Source organism: Pholcus phalangioides, unplaced genomic scaffold, assembly GCF_987345545.1.
Source record: "Pholcus phalangioides strain wild (caught in Gottingen) unplaced genomic scaffold, Ppha-v1.0 ptg000004l_1, whole genome shotgun sequence".
Taxonomy (NCBI): Eukaryota; Metazoa; Arthropoda; class Arachnida; order Araneae; family Pholcidae; genus Pholcus; species Pholcus phalangioides.
In genome coordinates, this window is record NW_028301597.1 from 18,560,950 (window position 1) to 18,582,738 (window position 21,789).

The window sequence follows — 21,789 nt, forward strand, 5'->3', positions numbered from 1 at the left end:
AGGATTGTTCTTCCCAGACAAAATTCCCCAAACAAGTCAAAACTTGTAGATAAATTAATAGTTTGGGTAACACTGCTTGGGATGAATTAATAGACCTTTTTTTGCTGAGTGAAAACATTTATCACACTCTGTAATTTTGGCAAACCAGAATATAACAAAAAATAAAGGATTATGTATAAAATGATTTTTTTTTATCCATCAGTATTTTTTTTAGCAGTGTTATTTTAGAAGAATATTGAAGTGTTTTGTCTCATCAAAATTGTTCAACTTCCCAGGAACTCCACAAACAGACAGATGAAGAGCTTAATACCCTAAGAAAAGCAGTTTCACAGAAAGAAGAAGAGTCAAGGCAAAGGCAGTCAATGCTAGAATCCAAGATTCAGGAACTACAAGTCCTGCAGAACACATTACCCAGAGGTGATTCAAACTTTATGGATTTCTGGTTGCAATGCATTAGAATGTGTTTAACATGTATATTCTGCCTCTTTTTTTGCCACTGTTTGTTCAATTACTGACAAAGAAAATTTTTTATGCCATGGGCTAGCTGCAACTGTTAAAATTTGAGTTTATTTAACCATTTCACTTTATGTTGTGTTATAATAGTGTTCTGTATGGTCTTTGCTTTCACCATAAGGGAAGCTTCAAGACCCATGTCTTCCATAAAGAAAGGAAAAGAAAAATCTTTTCCTGTCAAACCTTGGGGTAGGCAGAGACAGATTTCCAGATTGCAGTCTGTTGCCGCTCAAGCCTAATCCAATAGTCCTCAAAGTATTCTGGGGTCCCAACCTCTGCCACAAAAGACAAATGCGATTTGATGTGTGAACATGTCACAGCAATAACTTTTGCCTTGAGTTACAAAAAATTCTGAGTGGATTATATCTGACTGAAGGAAAATTTTTAGTTTCAGAAAGAACAGTTTTTAAAAATTGTAATTCATGTTATAATATCTTGTCGTTCATGAGTCAGAGTAATTTTATATTTTTTATTTCATTCTGACAGTCACAGGTCCCAGTGGAAGTGTTTTGCCACCTCCTCCAGCTCCAATGCAAAGTGCTGCACCTCCTCCACCACCACCACCTCCACCTGCTCCAGTGGCTGTTCCACCACCGCCTCCACCACCTCAATCGTTTTTCAGGCCACCAGGTCCTCCTCCTATGCCTGGTATGATGCAAGCACCTGCAGATGGTAAGTTAGAGACAATGTTATCATAGTTTGAACAATCTTGTAATTCGAGTACTTATGAGTTGGATATTGTGTGTGGTTTCACCATTGTTAAAATACAAATACAGTGATACCTCGGAAGACAAACGCCTTGGCTCAAAAACCTTTTGGCTAACAAAGATTTTTCTACTTCAGCTAACCAATACAGATTTTTCTACTTCAGCTAACCAATATAGATTTTGCTTTTTCACTTGACCCAGATTAATTTATTTCCACCATGGAATTTCCAGATTCACCTTTCTTATCCTTTAAGAAAAATTTTGAGCCATTTCATGTAAAATGAATGAAATGATTAGGCTCAGAGAAAATGCATTAAAAAATAGAAAGAAAAAGCCTCAGACTTAAATGAATGGTTTCAGTAGATATGGTAAAACTCTTAACCCTTTAACCAGCATAGCAGAAATCACTAAAGCCCCTGTAAAATGTCATATCTGTATAATTTTTAATGAAGTATGCTTTTCTTCCGATTTTCAGCAGGTGCAGAGTAATAGAGATGGGAAAATGTACTGCATTTTGAAAAATCAGCTTTACAAAAATATATGTTTGTCATTGTTAAAAGAAAGGTTTTTTTAAGTTGAGATATTTCGTCAATACTGGTAAGAGGGTTAATACTAAACTGGACATAGAACTCATCTGGACGTAGGAACTCATCTTTTTCATCTGCGTGTGTGTCAGAAATCAGCTGACTTTATCGCAGAGCCCACTATTTCTCGGGTTCAAATCCCAGTTAAGCTTACAAATATATTTTCTGATGTTTTTTGGACACACTCATGTGTATTCAAGAATATAGTATACTGATAAGTAAGATGACAAAATAAAAGTAATATTTAAAAATAAAATACATTTTTTGAACTCTGTCAAAACAGGAGATGAAAGGAGGGATGAAAAAACCCGATTTTAATGGACTAAGTGGATCATAGCATATGAAGGTCATTTTAAAATAAAGCTATATTCAGGATTTCATATAGAATACATTAAGTTTTGGAGCAAAATTGTTTACTTTCAATAGACCAGTTAGGTCTTTCAATTTAATAGTAACATTCTAATTCTTCCTTGATTTAAAATATTTTAATAAATGATGCTTTTGATCCTATCTTTTTTTGTATTTCCAATACATATGCACACAACCAGACGAAAGTACAAAAAAAACACAATCAACGTCAAAATCCAAAACAATACAATGTAGTCAATGTAGACAAAAAAAAAAACAAAAACATACACTTTGTGACCTGTAGGGATTTTACAATCCTTTCATCAGTTCTAGGGTTGGGTTTTTGGCATCAAAAACTGGTTTAAACTGCCAGAACTGTCGAACACCATCAAAAACCTGAATGAATGCTTTTGGATAATATTTCAAACACAATAGGTTGATAATATGATGAGAAACTTACTTTTTGTATATTATGTTTTCTTTAAAACACTATTTGTTCAGGAATTTTTTAGTGACAGTATATTTAAGTTTATATGAAACAGCTGTAAAATTTTTTTGTTATTACTTTCTCGTAATTATTTTGTTTATCAACTTAACTTGGTAATATATAACTTTACAATTATTTTGTTTATCTCATAGCCATGACAATCAAAAAGAAATTCCAGACAAAATACAAGCTGCCAACCCTTAACTGGATAGCTCTAAAGCCTAACCAGGTGAAAGGGACAATATTCAGTGAACTTGACGATGATAAATTGTACAGTGTAAGTAACTTATAATGTTACTCAGTGTTTCTAAAGTGTTTTTTTTACATAATTTCTATTTGTTTTATAAAATTATTTTCTTTCTATGACTTTAGTGAGTAATTGCATGTGACTAAGAGAGCTATGTGTCGTATAGATATTGTTGACCGAAACACTTTGCAATGTTAATGCTTGTCTATGATGATGCCAACTATTACCAGTTCAATTTCAAAATGTATCATTGATAGGTATTTTGATTGTGGTTAGAAATACAATTTGATGTATTTGTTATATTTTTCATTTGCAGATAATTGACTTTGCCGAGTTTGAAGAACATTTCAAGTTAGGTATTCAAGGAGGTTTTAGTGATCGTACAGATGACATAAATTGTAGTAAAAGGTTTAAGGTAAGTTTTACACATTCACCCTTGAGTATTACATATTAAATACAGTGAAATCCCTTCTTAGGGTCACCCTAGAGATAAGTCATTCGCTTGTTCTACAGTCAAATGAAAAAACCTGTTAGAAGGTATGCATTTGGTACCACTGATGATGCAACAAGGATGCGAGAGAACAATGGGTTAATGTAAAAACCTTATTATCATACATAAATATATAAAATTAATTCATATGGGAACTCTAGTTCTGACTGCAATTAAGCCACAAATTTATAACTTGTTGCAAAAATCCATACCATTTTTTTAAAATTTATACACAATATTTCTTTTAGGTTCCTGAGAAAGTGACATTGTTAGAACACAATAGGCTAAGGAATATGGCGATATCTCGCCGCAAAGTTGAACTTCCGTGTGATGTGGTGGTGAAGGCAATAAATGCTCTAGACTTGAAGACTCTTTCACAAGAGTATGTAGAAATATTGCTCAGGATGGTGCCAAATGAAGCCGAGGTTTGTATTTGAAAAAAAAAACAAAAAAAAACCAGTATGTAAAAAAAACCCTTTGACACATTGAACTTTATTAAATGCATTTTGCAATCATCAATAGTTTTCAAATTAACTATTAAAATATATCAGTAACTTTTTGACTGATTTTTCAAATAATTTTTTAGATGAAAAGCTACAAAGAGTATGAAAGAGACCGAAAGTCAATCGATGCTCTTACAGATGAGGACAAGTTTTTGTTACAGGTAAATAACTATGCGTCAGAAATATTTTTTTATGTCTAATTCCTCTGAGTAAGAAGAGTGTTGGAGGCTTTGATATTATAACCATTTGTAAATGTGATTGAAAAATGTCATTATATAGTAGTTTAAAAGATAAAATATCATGTAGAGTTAATACATTCATAATTTTGAAAGAAAAACTAATTTTGCATGTGTATAATCTGCATTTAAAGACTATATTCTTTGGAATTTTTTCTAAAATAACAATAGCTTGAAACTTGTCATTTGAGGAACAATTTTCACAAGCTTTTAAACAGTCAATGGTTGCTGGAAATATGCATTATTTGCTCATTATACAAATCATTAAACATAAATTAGGACGATGATAATTTCATTTGCTCATTATTGTAGTCTATTTTGGTTCTGATGAAAGGAATAAGAAATGGAGATTGTTTAAATATCTGATTTTTAAATGCATCAAATATGATTTTAAATGGTATCTTATACAATTATGGTATTTGTTTTTTGTTGTATCAGCTCAGCAAAGTTGAACGTTTGTCTCAGAAACTCAACATTATGAGCTACATGGCCAGTTTCTCAGAAAATATACAGCTCATTATGCCAGTAAGTTCTTATGTTTATATTCTTTTTGCAGTGCTGCAGATTCATTGATTATTCAGAAGAATATTTTAGTTCTTTTTCAAAGGAAGTTCTGAATGAAATTGAATGAGTGCTTTGTTGTAGTATATAATTTTGTTGAGCAGAAAATTTATATTCTTACACGAGACAAAAAAAAATTGCTGTTACATTTGTACTATAAGCAATATCATAACATGAAAAATTTTCTCATATTCTTTCAGCAAATCCATGCTGTCATTGCTGCATCTCGATCAATAAAAAATTCTAAAAAGATCAAGAAGCTATTAGAGGTATGACTCATTTCACATCTGGAAATGACTTGAAATAATGAAAGATTTCACATGTTTTTTCTAATGTTCTGAGAGAAACAAAATTACTCTTTCTGCCTTTTTTTCATGAAAATACCGCAATTGATTTGTGGAAGAAGTGAATACAGTTTTTAGTAGATTCTAGTGTAAATTTAAGCCTTCTAACTTGAGTCCAAAGCTTCAATTGTTTTATTGGAGGTCATTTACATATTTGCATTTTAAGTAAGATTGTCTGAGAAATAATTTTTCCTGTAGTATGAGGTGGATTTAGCTTTGTAAATTCAATTTATTTGGACTTAGGTTGTGGTATGAAGAGATATTGAATTCATTGAATAAATGGTCTTGCGTTGTATCTAAAATTTATCATTATAAATTGTCTGTGTAATTTTACAGTAGGATATCAGTTGGAGAATTCTTCTGTGGTTCAAATTATGCATTTGCATCATAATATACGCATCTGCATAGACTCCTTTTGTACAATTCTGGATACGCAAACACTTGGTATATACTATGGTTTAAGACACATTAGTTTTTTTTTTTAGACCCTTTTTACTTGAAAAAGGAACATTTTATATTCCAGTGAACACGTTAATCATCATTTAATATTTCTTGTTAGATTTCATATGATCTGCATATATGTGAGTGTGTGGTTAACTGTTTTCAGTGAATGAATACATAAATTAAAGCTGATATGAATGTTTTTCTCTTCCCCATTTTGCTTGGCATTCTTTCAGATGAATTGTAAGTAAATTGTGTAATAGTGTGTGTGTGAATTCTTTTTGTTGGGACTCCCTATCTTTGAGCTACATTCCTAGATATTTAACTAATATAGAAAAAATACATTTTAAAAATCTGGAGGTTTTTTGTTGAGATAGATGTTTTAGTGCATGGTATGATTGCATGTACTTTATTCTTTTTTTATGTACATGAAATTCATTTTATTACATTAGGAAAATGCAACTTTGCCTGCTTTCATTTTGATTAGAATTGTCTTATTCATGTTCAGGATAATTTAAATCCAAATATCTTTTAGATCTTACAGTTGGTTATTTTTTCCTTTAATTTCAGGTCATTCTTGCATTTGGAAATTATATGAACAGTGCAAAAAGAGGTCCAGCATATGGTTTCAAGTTGCAAAGTCTTGACATGGTAAATATTTATTTATGACTTTGCAGATTTTTTGAAAAGAACAGCAATGCACTTAAACTGGCTGAATGTTTGAAATTATAACATTCAACAGCTACATTGAAAGTAGTTTTATGCGTAATTTAAATCATGTTGGGATATAATTTTACTTATGAATTTATAATAGACTAATTGCAGGTTTGGCTCTTGAAAAACCCATGCATATAATATTAAATTTTAGGCCATATATCTACAGGAATCAGTACTTAGAAAACCAAACTCGAACTTGACGTATTGCTAAGTCAAAGCCTGTACATCCATTTTTTAAAAAAAAAAATAGGAAAGTTTTTAACTTGCTCGCAGTTGGGAATTATTTATTTTTTCAGTTGTTTTTAAACTCTAATAAAAATGTGATGCATAACAAAGTTATACAAGTATGATTGTTATTTTATAAAATTTTTCATTTTTGGTAATTCAGTTAATTTTATGATCATTTTAGCTCGCAGATACTAAAACAGCTGACAGAAAAGTATCTCTTCTCCATTACATTGCTGACACCGTCAGACTGAAGTTCCCAGACATTGCAAACTTTGAGAGTGAACTGAGATTTGTAGAGAAAGCATCATCAGGTGAGAAGCTCTATTATGAACATTGACTGCAAATGAAGTGAAACTGATTAATCATTAGAAGAATTATGTATTTGGAAATAATTACAAAACAATCTGATAGTAGATATATAAATTAGGATATTTGGGCCTCAATATGGTTATATATGTGTTCATGTCTTGTTCTTTCTATGTGGTTTTTGTTTTGTTTTTTTTAAATATATTTTGTGTTTGATTTTGCCAGTGAGGAAAAAAACAAATTCAAATGAACTGGATATTAAATACAATGTTGGTATAGGTAAATTTAAATAATCCTAGATAATATATTTTTAGAAATACATGTATTACATTATTTTCATCCATCAATTTATGTTTTTCATTATATGTATACATTATTTATGTTGATAAATATCTTATACTGGCATTTAATGAATCAATCATTTAAGTCTGATGTAAAACAGCTTAACCTGCATTAAAACATTTTTTTTAATGGTTGTATCCAGCTTAGCTAGGAAGCTACTAATTAACCAGTTGCTTAAAATCATTCATTAAATTGCATGTATATAAATGATCATACAGTCTATGCCTTTCATTCGAATCATTGATAACGTTATCATTTGGATTCTGTTATGTTAAATTTGTTTATAGTTATGAAGACTTCAGTTTATGTTACTTTTTTTTTGTCAAATTTTTTTCCTTTTGTATATTTTAAAACCAGGGTTGAATGTCATTTTTCCCCGTATAAATTATCATTATCAACTTGCAAGATTATGTAGAAGGTCAGAAAGCTCCATTGTTTACAAAAATTTCTGTACTCTGTTCACAATGTCTGAATCGAGCTGCTATGTGCCATGTGCGTATAGTGCTGCTTTTGCAATGGCTTTCCTGTAGTGAAAGCACATGTAAGCCAAAAGAAAAGTTTCTTCCTTCAGGTTCTTTGTCAGTGCCTTTCAGCTGACCACATTCACAGTTCCTTGGCTAAAAGACTTTTATAAGGGATTTATGGAATGTACCATACATCAAAAAAAGTAACATAATTTGTGATACATATTAGATGGTTACATTCTAACTTCTCACACTTTTTGAATGAAAAAAAATCATTAGTTTAAGAAAAGAAAAAATGTTTTACAACAATATGAAAAGAAAGAAAAACGGCACAATTTTTAACATTTTAAAACTAGGAGGGAAAAAAACTGAGTTAACTTGTTTCCATATGACCCATTCAAATAAACGACAGGATCATCAAATGCGACATATAGTCATCTCACTAGGGTTTTTAAACCAGGATTTTTTTTGGATGTAGTTATCAATTACGGAGTCCCGATGTGATCACATTAAGCAGCATGCACTGTATTATGTAACAGTTGAGTGGAGTATCAGTGAGTTTTAGCCTTGGTTCCAAGTGGTCTTTAGATTTTCATCCAAAAATTAAATAAGAAAAAAAAAAAGAGATATATATATAGGTAGTGATAAAAAATTTTTAAGGCCTGTGCGATATATACAGCGATAACAGATTTTTTTGGGGAGGAGGAAGAATAAAAAAATTAACCTGGCTTTTTTTTCTCATTGCACAAATCAGTTGCAACTGCTTTTTGTATATTTAATTTCCTTTGATCAGTAATTGTTCTTGGATTGCTTCTGAGAATTGAATTGTTTTTAAAAATTGTATTAAAAACTGAATCGTATTCTTCACAGAAAATAATGCATCATTCTTGTTACTATTTTTCTCGCTCTGCAGTTTCAATGGAAAATGTGATGACTGATATACATGAGTTGGAAAAAGGGATGGAGCTCTGTAAAAAAGAAATGCTCCTACGCAAAGATGCCAAAGATTCTGCTGTTCTGAGAGAATTTCTGAGCAGTTCAGAAGACAAACTTCGGAAATTAAAGGCTGACACAAAAACTGCTCAGGTATGAGGGAGAAAAATGTTTATACAGTGAATACAGTATGAAGTAATGCAGTAAAACAAAAATAAGTAGTTTATGGTTTAATTTTTTTTTCAGATGAATATGTATCTTTTTTTTTTCAGGAAGCATATTCAGACTGTGTTGAGTATTTTGGTGACAGCATAAGGTCTTTAGCAGCAAATACATTTTTCTCCTTGTTTGTTCGTTTCACAAAGGCATATAAGGTAGGAAGTCCTATTCGATTATAACCATATACAGTCAAAACTTGTTTTTATGAACTTTTACAGACTTGATAATTAGTTTGTAAAATCAAAAGTTTGTAAATGGGAGAGACAAAAAAAAATGCGGGAAATAAAAAATGAGTTGGTCACTCTCTCACAATTATTTAACGATTTCCAAAAGAATCACTTATTTTTTTTGTTTGCTTCATCCATAGTATCCGAAAAGTCAGGCTACGTCTTTTCTTGAATTTCTGCTGCCATCCATCTGATGTTCTGAAATCGTCCAGATTGAACTTTGAGGCAAATAAATTTGCTTATTGTTTCAATAAGTTTCTGTCAATATGAATTTTTTTATTATTTTCCTCAGCCAAACAATAAGTGCCTTTTTGAGCTCTGGAAATTCCTATTTTCTGAAATATTTTTGGGGCGGTACGATGTTTCTGCGGCAAGAGGATCCAGCAGCAATCTTTTGCTGATCTTTGATTAGAGTACTCGAGAATCCCGTACGTTTTAGCAATTTCTGTCTTGGAGCTTGCAAACACACACATTAATTCCTTTTAAAATCTTTTCTTTTATCTACTGTCCACCACAATCTTTTCTGTTTTATTGAAATGTTATGCTTGAATGTTTCTGTTATGATTTGTGAAGAGGAAAGTAGATGAACAGCAGTTAGTTCCTTCGCGTCCCGATTCAGAAAATCATAGAAATTACAATGTAAAGTTAGTCATTTCTACCAAAAAAGAACATTTCCACCTTGTTCATTCACTTCGGTATCTCTCATTCAAAAGAGAACACAACAAAGCAGGTTGTCCTATACTTATGTCAAGAGATTTTTTTCTCCAAAACGGCATGTTTTTCAAGGGGCCATTCAAGTATTACGTAAGCGGATTTTCAGCCATTTTTGACCCCCCCCCCTCCCTATCGGCAAAATTTCGTCAGCAGCTTTAGAATATCTCATATCTTCAAAAAGGGGTGGTTGATGACGTAAGCAACATTCAAACTCCCCCTTGTCATCAAAGGTCAGCAAATCCGAACCCCCCCCCCCCACCGCTGACGTAATACTTGAATGACCCCTAAGTGATTTCAAAGTTTCATTTTGTAGTAGAACCTCTTGGTAATGGACATCCATAGGACTGGAAATTTTATCCCCTAATGAGAAATATTCGTTATTACATAGTAAAATACACAGAGTTTTATCGACATTGTCACCACTGTACAATGATAGCGTTTCTTATGTTACTCATGAGTGGACTGATTTTACCTTGGCTTGGTGAAATCTTCTGAAATCAACAGATGGTGTAGAAACTTCTAATTTTTCAGACTTGACCGGCTCCAATTTCAAAGAAAATGTGATATTTCCACTAATTTATTTTCAAAATGGAACATTTACAAAATTTAAATATAGGTAATGTGCTTTGTGAATGTTGATCAAGAAACATGGTATTTGAATATTCTTCTACCACTCCTATATGCTACCTGTTGGGCTATTTTCCCCCTCTTTTGTGAAGCAGTTTGTTCTAGAGAAATGTGTTTACTTCTACTGTAAATCTAGTAATTGTTGAAATGTGTTTTTCATTCTCTTTTGAAAGAATAAGCTTCTCATATAATTCAATTTTCTTCAAACTGCTTTGCACAAGCCCTTGTGGTTCCAAGAAATATTGTATTTTGAGTTGTCACAGCAGTTGATGGATTGCAAGAAAATTATACGATTTTAAAATTGAATTCTTTAAATTTCACTGGCCTTGAATCTTTTCTTCCTCCTCTTGTCAAAGGAAAAAATGTAGTTATACTTGCATGTCTATTTTTCTTTTTTGTGGTAAAATGAAAAATGGTTAAAATGGTTTTGTTATAAATTTTTAGTTTTTATTTAATTTTTATGTGTTTGCAGCAAGCTGAAGTTGATAATGAAACAAGAAGAAAACAAGAAGAAGCTGCCAGAGAGAGCCAAAGAATGGCCTCAGAAAATGTTGCTAAGAAGAACAGCCTGAACGCTAAAAAGAATAATCAGGTGAAATAAAACTGAAAATATCTTCCTCATTAATATATGCCAATTCAAAAGCTAATTAATTTCCATTACAATTATTTAAAAAATATTTTTCTAAAAATTCTTAAACTTTATTTTACCTGGCAGGATGCAGTGATAAATGAGCTAAAAAACAAGACTAGGCAAGTGAAAGAGACGAGGTTATTGAAACAGGATGAGGTGTATAATGGTGCATTGGAGGACATATTATTAGGTGAGCTTCGTTGAAAGTTATCATGTAGATTGTAACTAAAGAAAGAGAGAAAGAAAAACATTTTAAAATAAAATTGTTATGGAAACTTTTATTTTTACAAATGTTTTCTCGCTTTCTTCCCCTAGGCCTCAAAAATGAACCATATCGTCGTGCAGATGCTGTTCGTAGGAGTCAGCGAAGAAGGCAGGAGAATATAAGGCTTTCGCATGCGATGGATGAACTGGATTTGTAAATAGTGTACACAGTGCATAAGCTTTAGTCCAAGTAATTTTCTTTGTCTTGACTTCTGTTTTATGAAGTTGGGGGGAAAAATATACACCAAGTGCCATTCATTTAGGTATGTCTTTTGGTACCTAAAACAAAAAAACTTTTTTTAGCTCATTCCACTTTTTTTTTCTTGTTAATTTGGGCACAATTTCTCTTTGTTCTAAAAATCCAAACCGCTTGTTATGAAATGTGGGCAGTTTTCAATGAATCATGTATTTTGGAATCAGAAATCATTTTTATAAAACACATTATTGTTATTGGAAATGATAGAAAAATGTCTTTCTACAATGAGCTCAATCCAAGATCGATTACAACGAGTGAAAGCGTTTTGGTATTAAAAATATTCTACCGATCTTCATCATAAAATTGTATTGTAACATGTAACCATGACAATCTTTGTTTTGTGGGGCAAACTATAAAATGTGCCATGCATGCAATATATATGTACATCTCTTTCCTAGCAAAGACAAGCATGTCTTTTTATGTGCTGTTTTACAAAATTGTAAAAAAATTATGGAAATTATTGCAAAAATTGTATAGTACCAATTTATTCAGGTTTATAATATAATGTAAATTATTACTTTGAAATCTAATAGTTTTTTTTCGGTTCTGATCTGATTTTAATTTCTTGCTCTCTGTGCATGACATAGAACTGTGTAATAATAAAATTTGATTCAATGCAATCGATTCATCGCGTTTGGAAAGACTTGCTCAAGAATGGTGGAGTCATTTTCATCTTTTTTTTTCCATAATGAAATCTTATTTTCTTTTTTTTCCACATCTCGATTGTTGATTATTACATTGTAAAGCTTCGCGACCTGTTTATATCGTTAGAATCAAATGTTTAATATAAAGTGCAATTGTACATAGAAATGAAAGTGATACTGTATGTATGTTTATAGTATAGTGTTCGATAGATTATGAATTATATCGCTTTTTTTTATATTTCCTTTTCATATGTTAGTAATGCAAAATAGACTTTATTAGCTGAGCATTGTAATAAATTAGCTCTCTTTTTATTTTGGTTTATGCTCTGCTTTTTTTAAAATCTTTTGTAACTATAATATGTATGTGTGATATTAGCTGCAAATGATGCAGAGCATTTATTTCAGCATAGTCATTGATACTTTGATTTTTTTTTTCAGATTCGGTATTCTTATTGATTTCTTTTTTAAATAGTTTTTTTGATTTTAATATTTGATCTCTTGATAATCTCTTCTAAATTCTGCTGTTGCATGAAGATTCAAAAGTGATAATACCTAAGAGATCTCGGTATATTTTTAAAGCATTAACACTACTGCTTAATTGCGTTAAATTTTTTTTATTTAAATTGTAAAATTGTACTATTTTCTTAAATTATTTTTTTCTTTGTATGCATAGGGATTATATTAAAAAGTATTAGTTATTTAAAAATACTCATTCACGGTTTTTTTTCCTTTGTTGATTTGTAATTAATTCGAACTTTTTTTTTTAGATTCATATATAATTTTTCATCTTATTAAAATTTTTTATATGAGTGATAACTATAATTTATAGTTTTAAATTATTTTTTTCCTTTAATGAATGTTGTGAACAGTTTGTCTCTCGGCAACAGAATAAATTTGGTGGCTCTGTCTTGGTGTTTGTATGTTCATGGTTTGTGACATTGATTTTTTTAGGAAATTAAATCCAAGCAATTAAAAATATCAGTTATTAGTGAAAATCTGAAAAGTATTTCATTGATATTCCAATTATAGAGCCACTTATTTTTTTTCCTTTTTGAAATGATTAATGTTTTCAAAACAAAATAAACATATGCATATTTAATAAAAAATTGGATAACACAAATTACAGTGAATTTGTGAAAACACTTATTTAAATGTAAATGCAGTGAAACCTTGATACAACAATATTCTGCCTCCAAGAAAAAAATATTGTTGTTGAGCGATTATCATTATATCAAGCTGCAACATTATCATGTGATATCAAATTTATACCACTGTTAGCATCTTTCTAAATTGGCGTTGTTAGTGCCACCAAAATTTTTTTTTTTTAAAGTATTTATTCATTGCAAAAAATTTTCATTGTTTACTTAATAAACAAAAATTAGTGGCACCGAAAACCATTAAGGCAGAATATGTCGAAAACTGTGATCAATGTCGCAGAGCAATCAGTGCTGCTGCAGAACAATCTGAAAGAATTTCGAGAAAAGTAAAAGACACTATTATGGAAATTTTTACCACAGAACATATTTCCAGTCAACTGAGGGCTTGTTGCAGAATAATGCAATTGTTTTTGGGGCTGAAAACTTCAACAGTTTCGGTGATCAGGTGGTACCAAATATCCAAATTATTATACATCCTTGGAAGAACTGGAATATGTGTGATGAGTTTGAAAATATGTTGAAGGATATTTTGAGCGAAATATTTAAGAATATCGTTGTAGCGGTTTTACAACCTCCATAAAGAAATATTGTTATAGAAGGGTTTATTGTAGCAAAGGACATCATTGTAACGAGAGAAGTTTAACATTAGACTATAAGTGGTTCCTTACAAAATTTGAAAAAATACCATTGTAGAGGGATTTATCTTTATATCATTGTAGCGAGGTTTCACTATATTCAGTCATGATCACCAGCATAATCAGAATGCATGATATTTCAATTGCATACCTTTCTAAATCATATAAGAGATGGTTAACTTATAGATTAGGTTCATATTCCCCAAAAAGTCTCGCCAAAGAGAGCAACAGACGTATATCTGTGTAAATATTCCATCATTAGACTTCACAATTTGAAACACAGCAGTTTGAAACAGATGGCAGCACTTCAAATTCTCACAGAATACCATATTCACACTCAGACTATTAGGTACACATGAAAACTTTTGGTACAACTCATTTGGAAGTGAAATGTCCATGGCTATGGACCATAGTTGTACTTGGTTTGAAAGAGAAAAGAGTATGTTTTTCAAATGCCCAGCTGTGTTCTGGTAATAGGTTTTAACACTGGTCACAGAAGGATACCAAAGGCTCATCTGAAATTCACCATTTTATTTTTAAAATTCCATATTTTGTAGTTGCATATATGGTTTGCTGTTATAAACACTACAGTAGTTAAATCTTTCAGAAGGGTCGATTAACATAGTTTTTGATGGTAAGAGTGTTGAGACTTGGTTGAATGCTGTACTTTTCTCGAGATTGGGCCTTCCACTTATATAAAGTAAAATTAATGGGGTCACAGTCTTCCAGGTTGAGACCCATGACCTGTAGTACATGGTCTGCTAACTCTGTCACCATAACTTCCCTGAGCGTCCAAATTTTTCCAAAATCATTCCTTATTTTTATAAAGGTTGTAATTAAAAAGCTGTCACAGAGTAGTTTAAAAAAGTTTGTACATTGTGGTACCTTTCTTAAGTAACTTCACAGGGCCTCCAACTTTTGAAATCCCTGCCATGGAAAATCCTGCTGCTCCACAGACTTTGATATATGTAACATGCTCCTAAATGGTATAGGGGAAATTCCACTTATAGGTCAATCTGTATTAGTTCATTACAAAATCAATCATATCTTATGCAAATTCAAGAATTGAACCTTGTATGCAATCTTATTTTCTAGATATCTTCATTTTCTATATATGAATTCACTTTTTCTTCCACCATTACTTCACTATAATTCCATTATTTCTCTATAATTCATTATAGAGAAATAATTTCCAATATAGAATAAATTAACACGAATTTTGAGCTTTTCATTAAAAATTGTTATATGCTCATGGAATAAAAATTTGTTACATACAGATCACTGTATTTGTACTACATTATTAAATTTCAATTACTGTAATGTGTATATTTTTTCTTTGATGAGAACACTTTCTTGTGCAATCGACAGTGAGATTTGCCGGATTCGGTAAATAAAAATGAATCGTCAGCAAAGTGAGCAACTTGGAAGCCTTGACAGAGCAACCATTAGTTAAGAGTTCATTTAAATTTTATTATTTGAACACATTATTTTTTGTAAACTGAGTGTGTGTATCAAGTATATATGTTACGGTGAATGTGATAAGTTGTTCACACACACATTATATTCGTAATTGCCGGTTATCATGCATAATCGCCTATCGTCTTGGTAAGTTTGATAAATTTTCTTAAATGTCACTTTTACTGGTGATTATGCATAATTCCCGAATGAAGTTGGTAAGTATGATAAATATAGAAAAAATCATACAGAAATATCACTTTAAATTCAACCACTTATCAGTGTTTCCCGTATGTGATGGGTGTACTACACATATTTTGTCATAAAAATGAAATTAAATTAAAATGTGTTATAAGGATACAAATCTATGAATTATCAGTCTTGTAATGTTAGTTTTCTTCACATTTATCAGCATCAGTGATCAAATACATCATCTTAGACCGAAGTTTGAACAAATAAATTATGTAATTCATTGACGATTAATCATATTTACCAATATGAGCAGGGGAATCATACATAAATACCAGTAAATGTTATAGGTTTGCAAAATTGATCAAACTTATCGAAATGGGTCAATGATTATGCATATTCATCAAATTTAGCACGTTTAATGTAACATATAAAGTAAAAAATATCTTATAAAAAATTTTAAGTTACTTTTTGCTTTAGTTTTGGTCTGTCATAAAGGTTGTGACTTAGTGGCTGTTCTGATGTGAGAATTAGAAATTTGATTCTTCATCGTACTTTTTCTTGTAATTTTTTCATAAATAAAATTGGACAATTACTAAAATCCAATTCGCACAATTTAATTTTTATGATCGTATATTACCATGTTGTGTTTCTATTATGGAATATCAATGGAAAAGTATCAATCGTAACCCCAAACTGAGGTTTATCGGTTGAGTGCTTGAATGAATTTACTAAACTCATCACAAATTTACTGTCAAGGATAAGGTATTGTAAACTGATCAGAGAAGAAGCATGCATATTTTTTCCCTTAAAATGACAAAAAAAATAAATTGTGAAGTTAACTTCCATTAAATTCATGAGAGAATAAAAAAAAATTAAACATGACATTTTTTAATATGTTCTTGATTTATGTTCCTGAGTGCATACACTCTGTGCTATAAACACATGATGTGCCTTCATGACATATCCCTAGAGAGAAAAAATAAATATTTTCCCGCAAGTGCTTTCAAGACCTGTAAAGCCTTAGATATGTGTGTGTATGTATGTATTATCTGCTTCGAATGATATATATACATATGTTAAAAATATATTTCTGAATTTAGAACCAATTGCTGTTGTTTTTATGGTATTTTATTCTTATTTATACACTTTTGTATACCAATTTTAAAATGATAGTAATAAAAACAATAATTTTACTTTCATCAATTTTTTTTCGTCGTTATTTTTGAGAAATCTTATTCTAATCCTATAATTATGAAATCCCTGGCTGACTTGTCCCAGGGCCATATAACAAGGGCTGTCTCATGGGCCGCTGGAGTCCGTACCAGCTGACGTCATTCCCCTGCGCCTGCTTTGCTACCTTGTTAATTACGGTAGTTTGCACGATCGCTGTACTGCCCATTTTATTGCAATTTTTTTCCAAATTACCTTTTCGTTTATTTTCATTAGTATCTGTTTATTTGTTGGCTTGCTTCGTTCAGCAATCTAAAATGAGAAGTTTTGCATTTTCCGTATGAGGTAACTTCCACTAAGAATCAAATATTTTTCTCAGATACATTTCAGTTGAATCACGTACGTTAGTTAACTTTTATTGGGTTAATTGAAAACAAACTTGAGACACATAATTTCAATTATCTTCTGAACTTTCTAATGATTTTTAATTACCCTTTTGTTTTCACTTGAATTAGTTCAAGTCTTTTGAAAGCTACCCTTTCTTTATCAACTATACAACTGCAACGTAACATGGGAAGCAAATAAAAAAAAAATACTGATATAAAATGCTTGAGGTTATTACTTTGAACGCTTTTTTATATATATCAATCAAAAGACATTAATTACTTATCAACTATTTCTTAGATTTTGTCCATTTCTTCACTTTTTTCATCTCTTTCTCTGAATGCACTTTTTATCCCCGTTCAGACTTTTAATTCTGATAAAAGTCCTCCTCTGAGACTAAATGTGGATAGCTTATGGGCATATATTGGGGAACTCCTTCGCGTAAAGACCCGTTTACATGCGTTAAGTGATTTAAGAGTTAACCAAATTTTAAGTTAAAGTTCTCACAAGAAGTGCCCACACATTAAGTGGACTTAGTAAATGCTCATTGGGTAATTTTTAAACGAGGCCCACTGGCGCCTGGGAGTAGTTCTACTTAACCGAAAAAATAGAATCGGGTTTATTTAATATAAATCACTGTCTGCATGCCTTTTAAAGTACTTAACAATTTAAAATTTAGCTAACTACTAAATCACACGTAATGCGTGTAAACAGGCCTTCAGTCTCTTTCAGCTTTATCGTAACACCTTTTCTATGGTTGAATGTCTCACTCTCATCATGGAGAGCTCATATTCTTTCGAAGATATCAACCGCTCCTCTCCATGTCACTGTTAATTTTTTTTTTTAGTGCATGGACCTTATTCTGGGCTTCGGATATGCATAGGAGCAGCACCTCCTAGAGATAGAAGGCCTCTGCACTGTTTGCAATAAACGTCATTCAGACTACCTAGCAAGTTTGCCACATTTTGAAACACAGCATCCTATTTCGTTTCTTCTTATTTTGGCGTAGAATCTTCCTGATTGGCTTACAAATACCGTGTAGTGATTGGATGTGGGGCATAGAAATCGCCAATTATGAGCCCGATCATTTCTTTTCCTCACAACGATGATACTGGCACGAGCAGAGAATTTTTTTTTTCCTGAATATTCTGAGGAAAAATGGACTACTTACTGACGTCACAAGCAGACTGCGGAGGCCTATCTCTAGGAGGTGCTGATAGGAGGGTTTCATGGTTATTTTTGATCCGTCAGTATGATTATCAAGAGAAAGTAAACTGTAGGTAAACTGTAAGCAATCTCTTCATGTATATGAAGAGTATGTATTTCAATGCATTTCAATCAGACAGAGGCACCTGAATATCATTTGCCTGAGGCTGGGATGTCCACGATTCTCTTAAGATGGCCCTAAAGTCGATGCGTAGTCACGAGGTTGGAGCACTATGAGCCTATTGGGAGGCATATTCACGAATCGAGCTTTGATTGAAACCATCATCAAAAGAAAAGCACCCGTACGAGGACTCTGAAATTTAAATAACCATGATGCGAATCATGGAATCATAGAATGTTCATCTGAGTTGTCGGTGAATATCTTTGGAGTACACAATCAAGCATCTCCATCCTCAATGTGGTTTAAATGAGCACCATGTGACCCCCCACATGCGTAGGATCGGTAGGGTTTTAGCGCGGGGGCCTTGAACAAATGTTTTTACACTGGAAATTCACTAAAGGCGGGCCCCCAAAGATCTCAGTCGAGTGGGGGTCTGGATCTAGAGAGGGGGGCATAGCAAGCACCGAGATGCCGAAGGGAAATTAAAAAATTCTATTTCTACATAAAATGTGACCTCGAACTTTTTTACCCAAATAGTGGGAACATTCTATTTTATTTCACCAGTACAGACCCGTTGTTTCTCTGCGCACAGAATTTTTTGATTCGTATCTGGATATCTGTGCTCAATGGCAAAATAACATGCTATCTTATACAATGCAGGGAATTTCTTGCGCAACAAAAATATCTCTGTACATGGAAGCATTCTCAGACCCTAAATGGCCTAATTTCGTAAATTTATTCACCATGAAAAAATGGTGCTTTTCTTGGTTACTTTTGTCACAATAACAAATGAACAGGTAAAAACAAAATTTCATCAGTAAAAATGTGCCTTTTAGAAAATGTTGGAAAATATATAGCTTTTGCGCGTTTTATTAATTTTAATTTACCTCATTTAAATAATAACTGTTAAAATTGTGAAGCAAATTTGGCAATTTAATCAATATATATATATTATTGCTTATAAAATATTTATTAATATACTATACTGACTTTTTCTATACGGAACATTAATCCGAAACAGGTCACCGATTCAATCGAAGAATTTTTGATTTCAAAGAACAGTTTGATTTCATATGTGGCAGAAGGGTTCCAGTTTATTAATGTTTTGCACACACACATCTAAAACTACTGAATACTTATTTTCGATATTTTCTAGAAGGCACATTTTTACTGATGAAATTTTATTTCTACCCATTCATTGCTTATAGACAAAAGTAACGAAGAAAAGTTCCATTTTTTTTCATATGGGGGAATAAGTTTACAAAGTATGGATGTGTAGATTCTGAGAATGACTAGGTACGCTTCCCTGTTCACTTTTTTCCGGAAAGAGAAAAATTCCCTATACTACCTGTGAAAGCATTTTATTTTGTCATTTCGCACAGATAATGGAATTCTGTGCGCAGAGAAAGAACAGGTCAGTGTGAGCGCAAATGAAATAAAAGAGAATGTGCCCCCATCTGAAAAAAAAACAACAAAAAACTCTCGTGTAACCAACGTTATTGTTTTTTAATATATCACGGAAATATATATTTTTATTCAGCTCAGCCGGGTTTTTAAGCAGGCGGATGTTTAATATTTTTTTGTATTTTATAGATGGCAACAGGAGTTCCAATGTAACGATATTATTTGTTATTTACGTACACACTCAATGTGCGTGTTGAAGTAGGGTTTTTAAAATATATTCTTAAGTCGGACATGAGGACGCACGCGCACTCACATCTTTGGCTTTGTTCTTTGCATATGTTTACAACAAAAGGCGCCATTACACCAGCAAGAGTTTTTCAACCAAAACAGAACCGCTTTCAACGGAGGGTATTTATCAATTATCGGACATTTTTTGCTTGTTTCTGAATTGAAGAAGGAAGATATACACTGAAGAGCCAAAACAACTGGTGCACCTGCCTAATATCGTGTGGAGCCTCCGCGAGACCGCGGAAGTGCCGCAACACGACGTGGCATGGACTCGACTAATGTCTGAAGTAGTGCTGGAGGTAATTGACACCATGAATCCTGCAGGGCTGTCCATAAATCCGTAGGAGTAAGAAGGGGTGGAGATCTCTTCTGAACAGCACGTTGCAAGGCATCCCAGATATGTTCAATAATGTTCTTGTCTGGGGATTTAGGTGGCCAGCGGAAGTATCTAAAGTCACAAGAGTGTTCCTGGAGCCACTTTGTAGCGATTCTGGATGTGTGGGGTGTCGCATTGTCCTGCTGAAATCGTTCAAGTCCGTCGGAATGCACAATGGACATGAATAGGTGCAGGTGATCAGACAGGATGCTTACGTACCTGTCACCTGTCAGAGTCGTATCTAGACGTATCAGGGGTCCAGGGGTCCCATATCACGCCAACTGCACACGCCCCATACCATCACAGAGCCTCCACCAGCTTGAACAGTCCCCTGTTGACATGTAGGGTCCATGGATTCATGAGGTTGTCTCCATACCCGTACACGTCCATCAGCTCGAAGCAATTGGAACCGAGACTCGTCAGACCAGGCAACGTGTTTCCAGTCCTCAACAGTCCAATGTCGGTATTGTCGGGTCCAGGCGAGGCGTAAAGCTTTGTGTCGTGCAGTCATCAAGGGTACACGAGTGGGCCTTCGGCTCCGAAAGCTCATATCGATGATGTTTCGTTGAATGGTTCGCACGCTGACACTTGTTGATGGCCCAGCATTGAAATCTGCAGCAATTTGCGGAAGGGTTGCACGTCTGTCACGTTTAATGATTCTCGTCAGTCCCGTTCTTGCATGATCTTTTTCCGGCCGCAGCGATGTCGTAGATTTAATTTTTTACCGGATTCCCGATATTCATGGTACACTCGTGAAGTGGTATTACGTGAAAATCCAAATTTCATCGCTACCTCGGAGATGCTATGTCCAATCTCTCGTGCGCCGACTATAACACCACGTTCAAACTCACTTAAATCTCGATAACCTGCCATTGTAGCAGCAGTAACCGATCTAACAACTATGCCAGACACTTGTTGTGTTATAAAGGCGTTGGCGACCGCAGCGCCGTACTCTGATTGGTTCCATATCTCTTTATTTGCATAAGCATGCCTATACCAGTTTTTTTGGCTCTTCAGTTTACTATTGCCTGCTTCTTTAATAAATCACCGCAGGACCTCCTTAACGCATGGTCCTGCTAGGCACGGCTCTGGTGCATAGGGTCACTCCACGATAATGGAATTAGACGTTATGATTAATAGGTGCCGCTTGAGCAAATGCCTCATTTTTCCAGGTGGAAATTCTAGCGATTGATAAGGGCCACATAATTTTATGGCGCTCCGATTAGGGCTTTGCCCGAGGCACCCTCCGGAGGCGGATTTATGGTTTTGTAGCCTGTTATTAACTTATTGTTTTTACATTGCTATTCACAGATATTATTTTTTAAAGGAGTTCGTGGCCTTCATTTTATTGGCAAGGAGGGTCCATGG

General features: G+C 33.0%; 1 protein-coding gene across 1 annotated transcript in view; it reads left to right on the forward strand.

Moving 5' to 3' along the window:
* Frl (formin-like protein) overlaps positions 1–16,671 on the forward strand; it is a 75,121-nt gene extending 58,450 nt beyond the window's left edge. Inside the window, exons 12-26 of the mRNA XM_089231057.1 lie at positions 276–417; positions 1,000–1,185; positions 2,792–2,916; positions 3,203–3,301; positions 3,625–3,801; positions 3,963–4,040; positions 4,554–4,640; positions 4,877–4,945; positions 6,032–6,112; positions 6,588–6,717; positions 8,432–8,604; positions 8,724–8,825; positions 10,711–10,830; positions 10,954–11,059; positions 11,185–16,671. Coding sequence (XP_089087183.1) covers positions 276–417; positions 1,000–1,185; positions 2,792–2,916; positions 3,203–3,301; positions 3,625–3,801; positions 3,963–4,040; positions 4,554–4,640; positions 4,877–4,945; positions 6,032–6,112; positions 6,588–6,717; positions 8,432–8,604; positions 8,724–8,825; positions 10,711–10,830; positions 10,954–11,059; positions 11,185–11,291 — 1,782 coding nt within the window. The 3' untranslated portion in view covers positions 11,292–16,671. The remainder of the gene's footprint in view (positions 1–275; positions 418–999; positions 1,186–2,791; positions 2,917–3,202; positions 3,302–3,624; positions 3,802–3,962; positions 4,041–4,553; positions 4,641–4,876; positions 4,946–6,031; positions 6,113–6,587; positions 6,718–8,431; positions 8,605–8,723; positions 8,826–10,710; positions 10,831–10,953; positions 11,060–11,184) is intronic.
* The last annotated feature ends 5,118 nt before the right edge of the window (positions 16,672–21,789 follow it).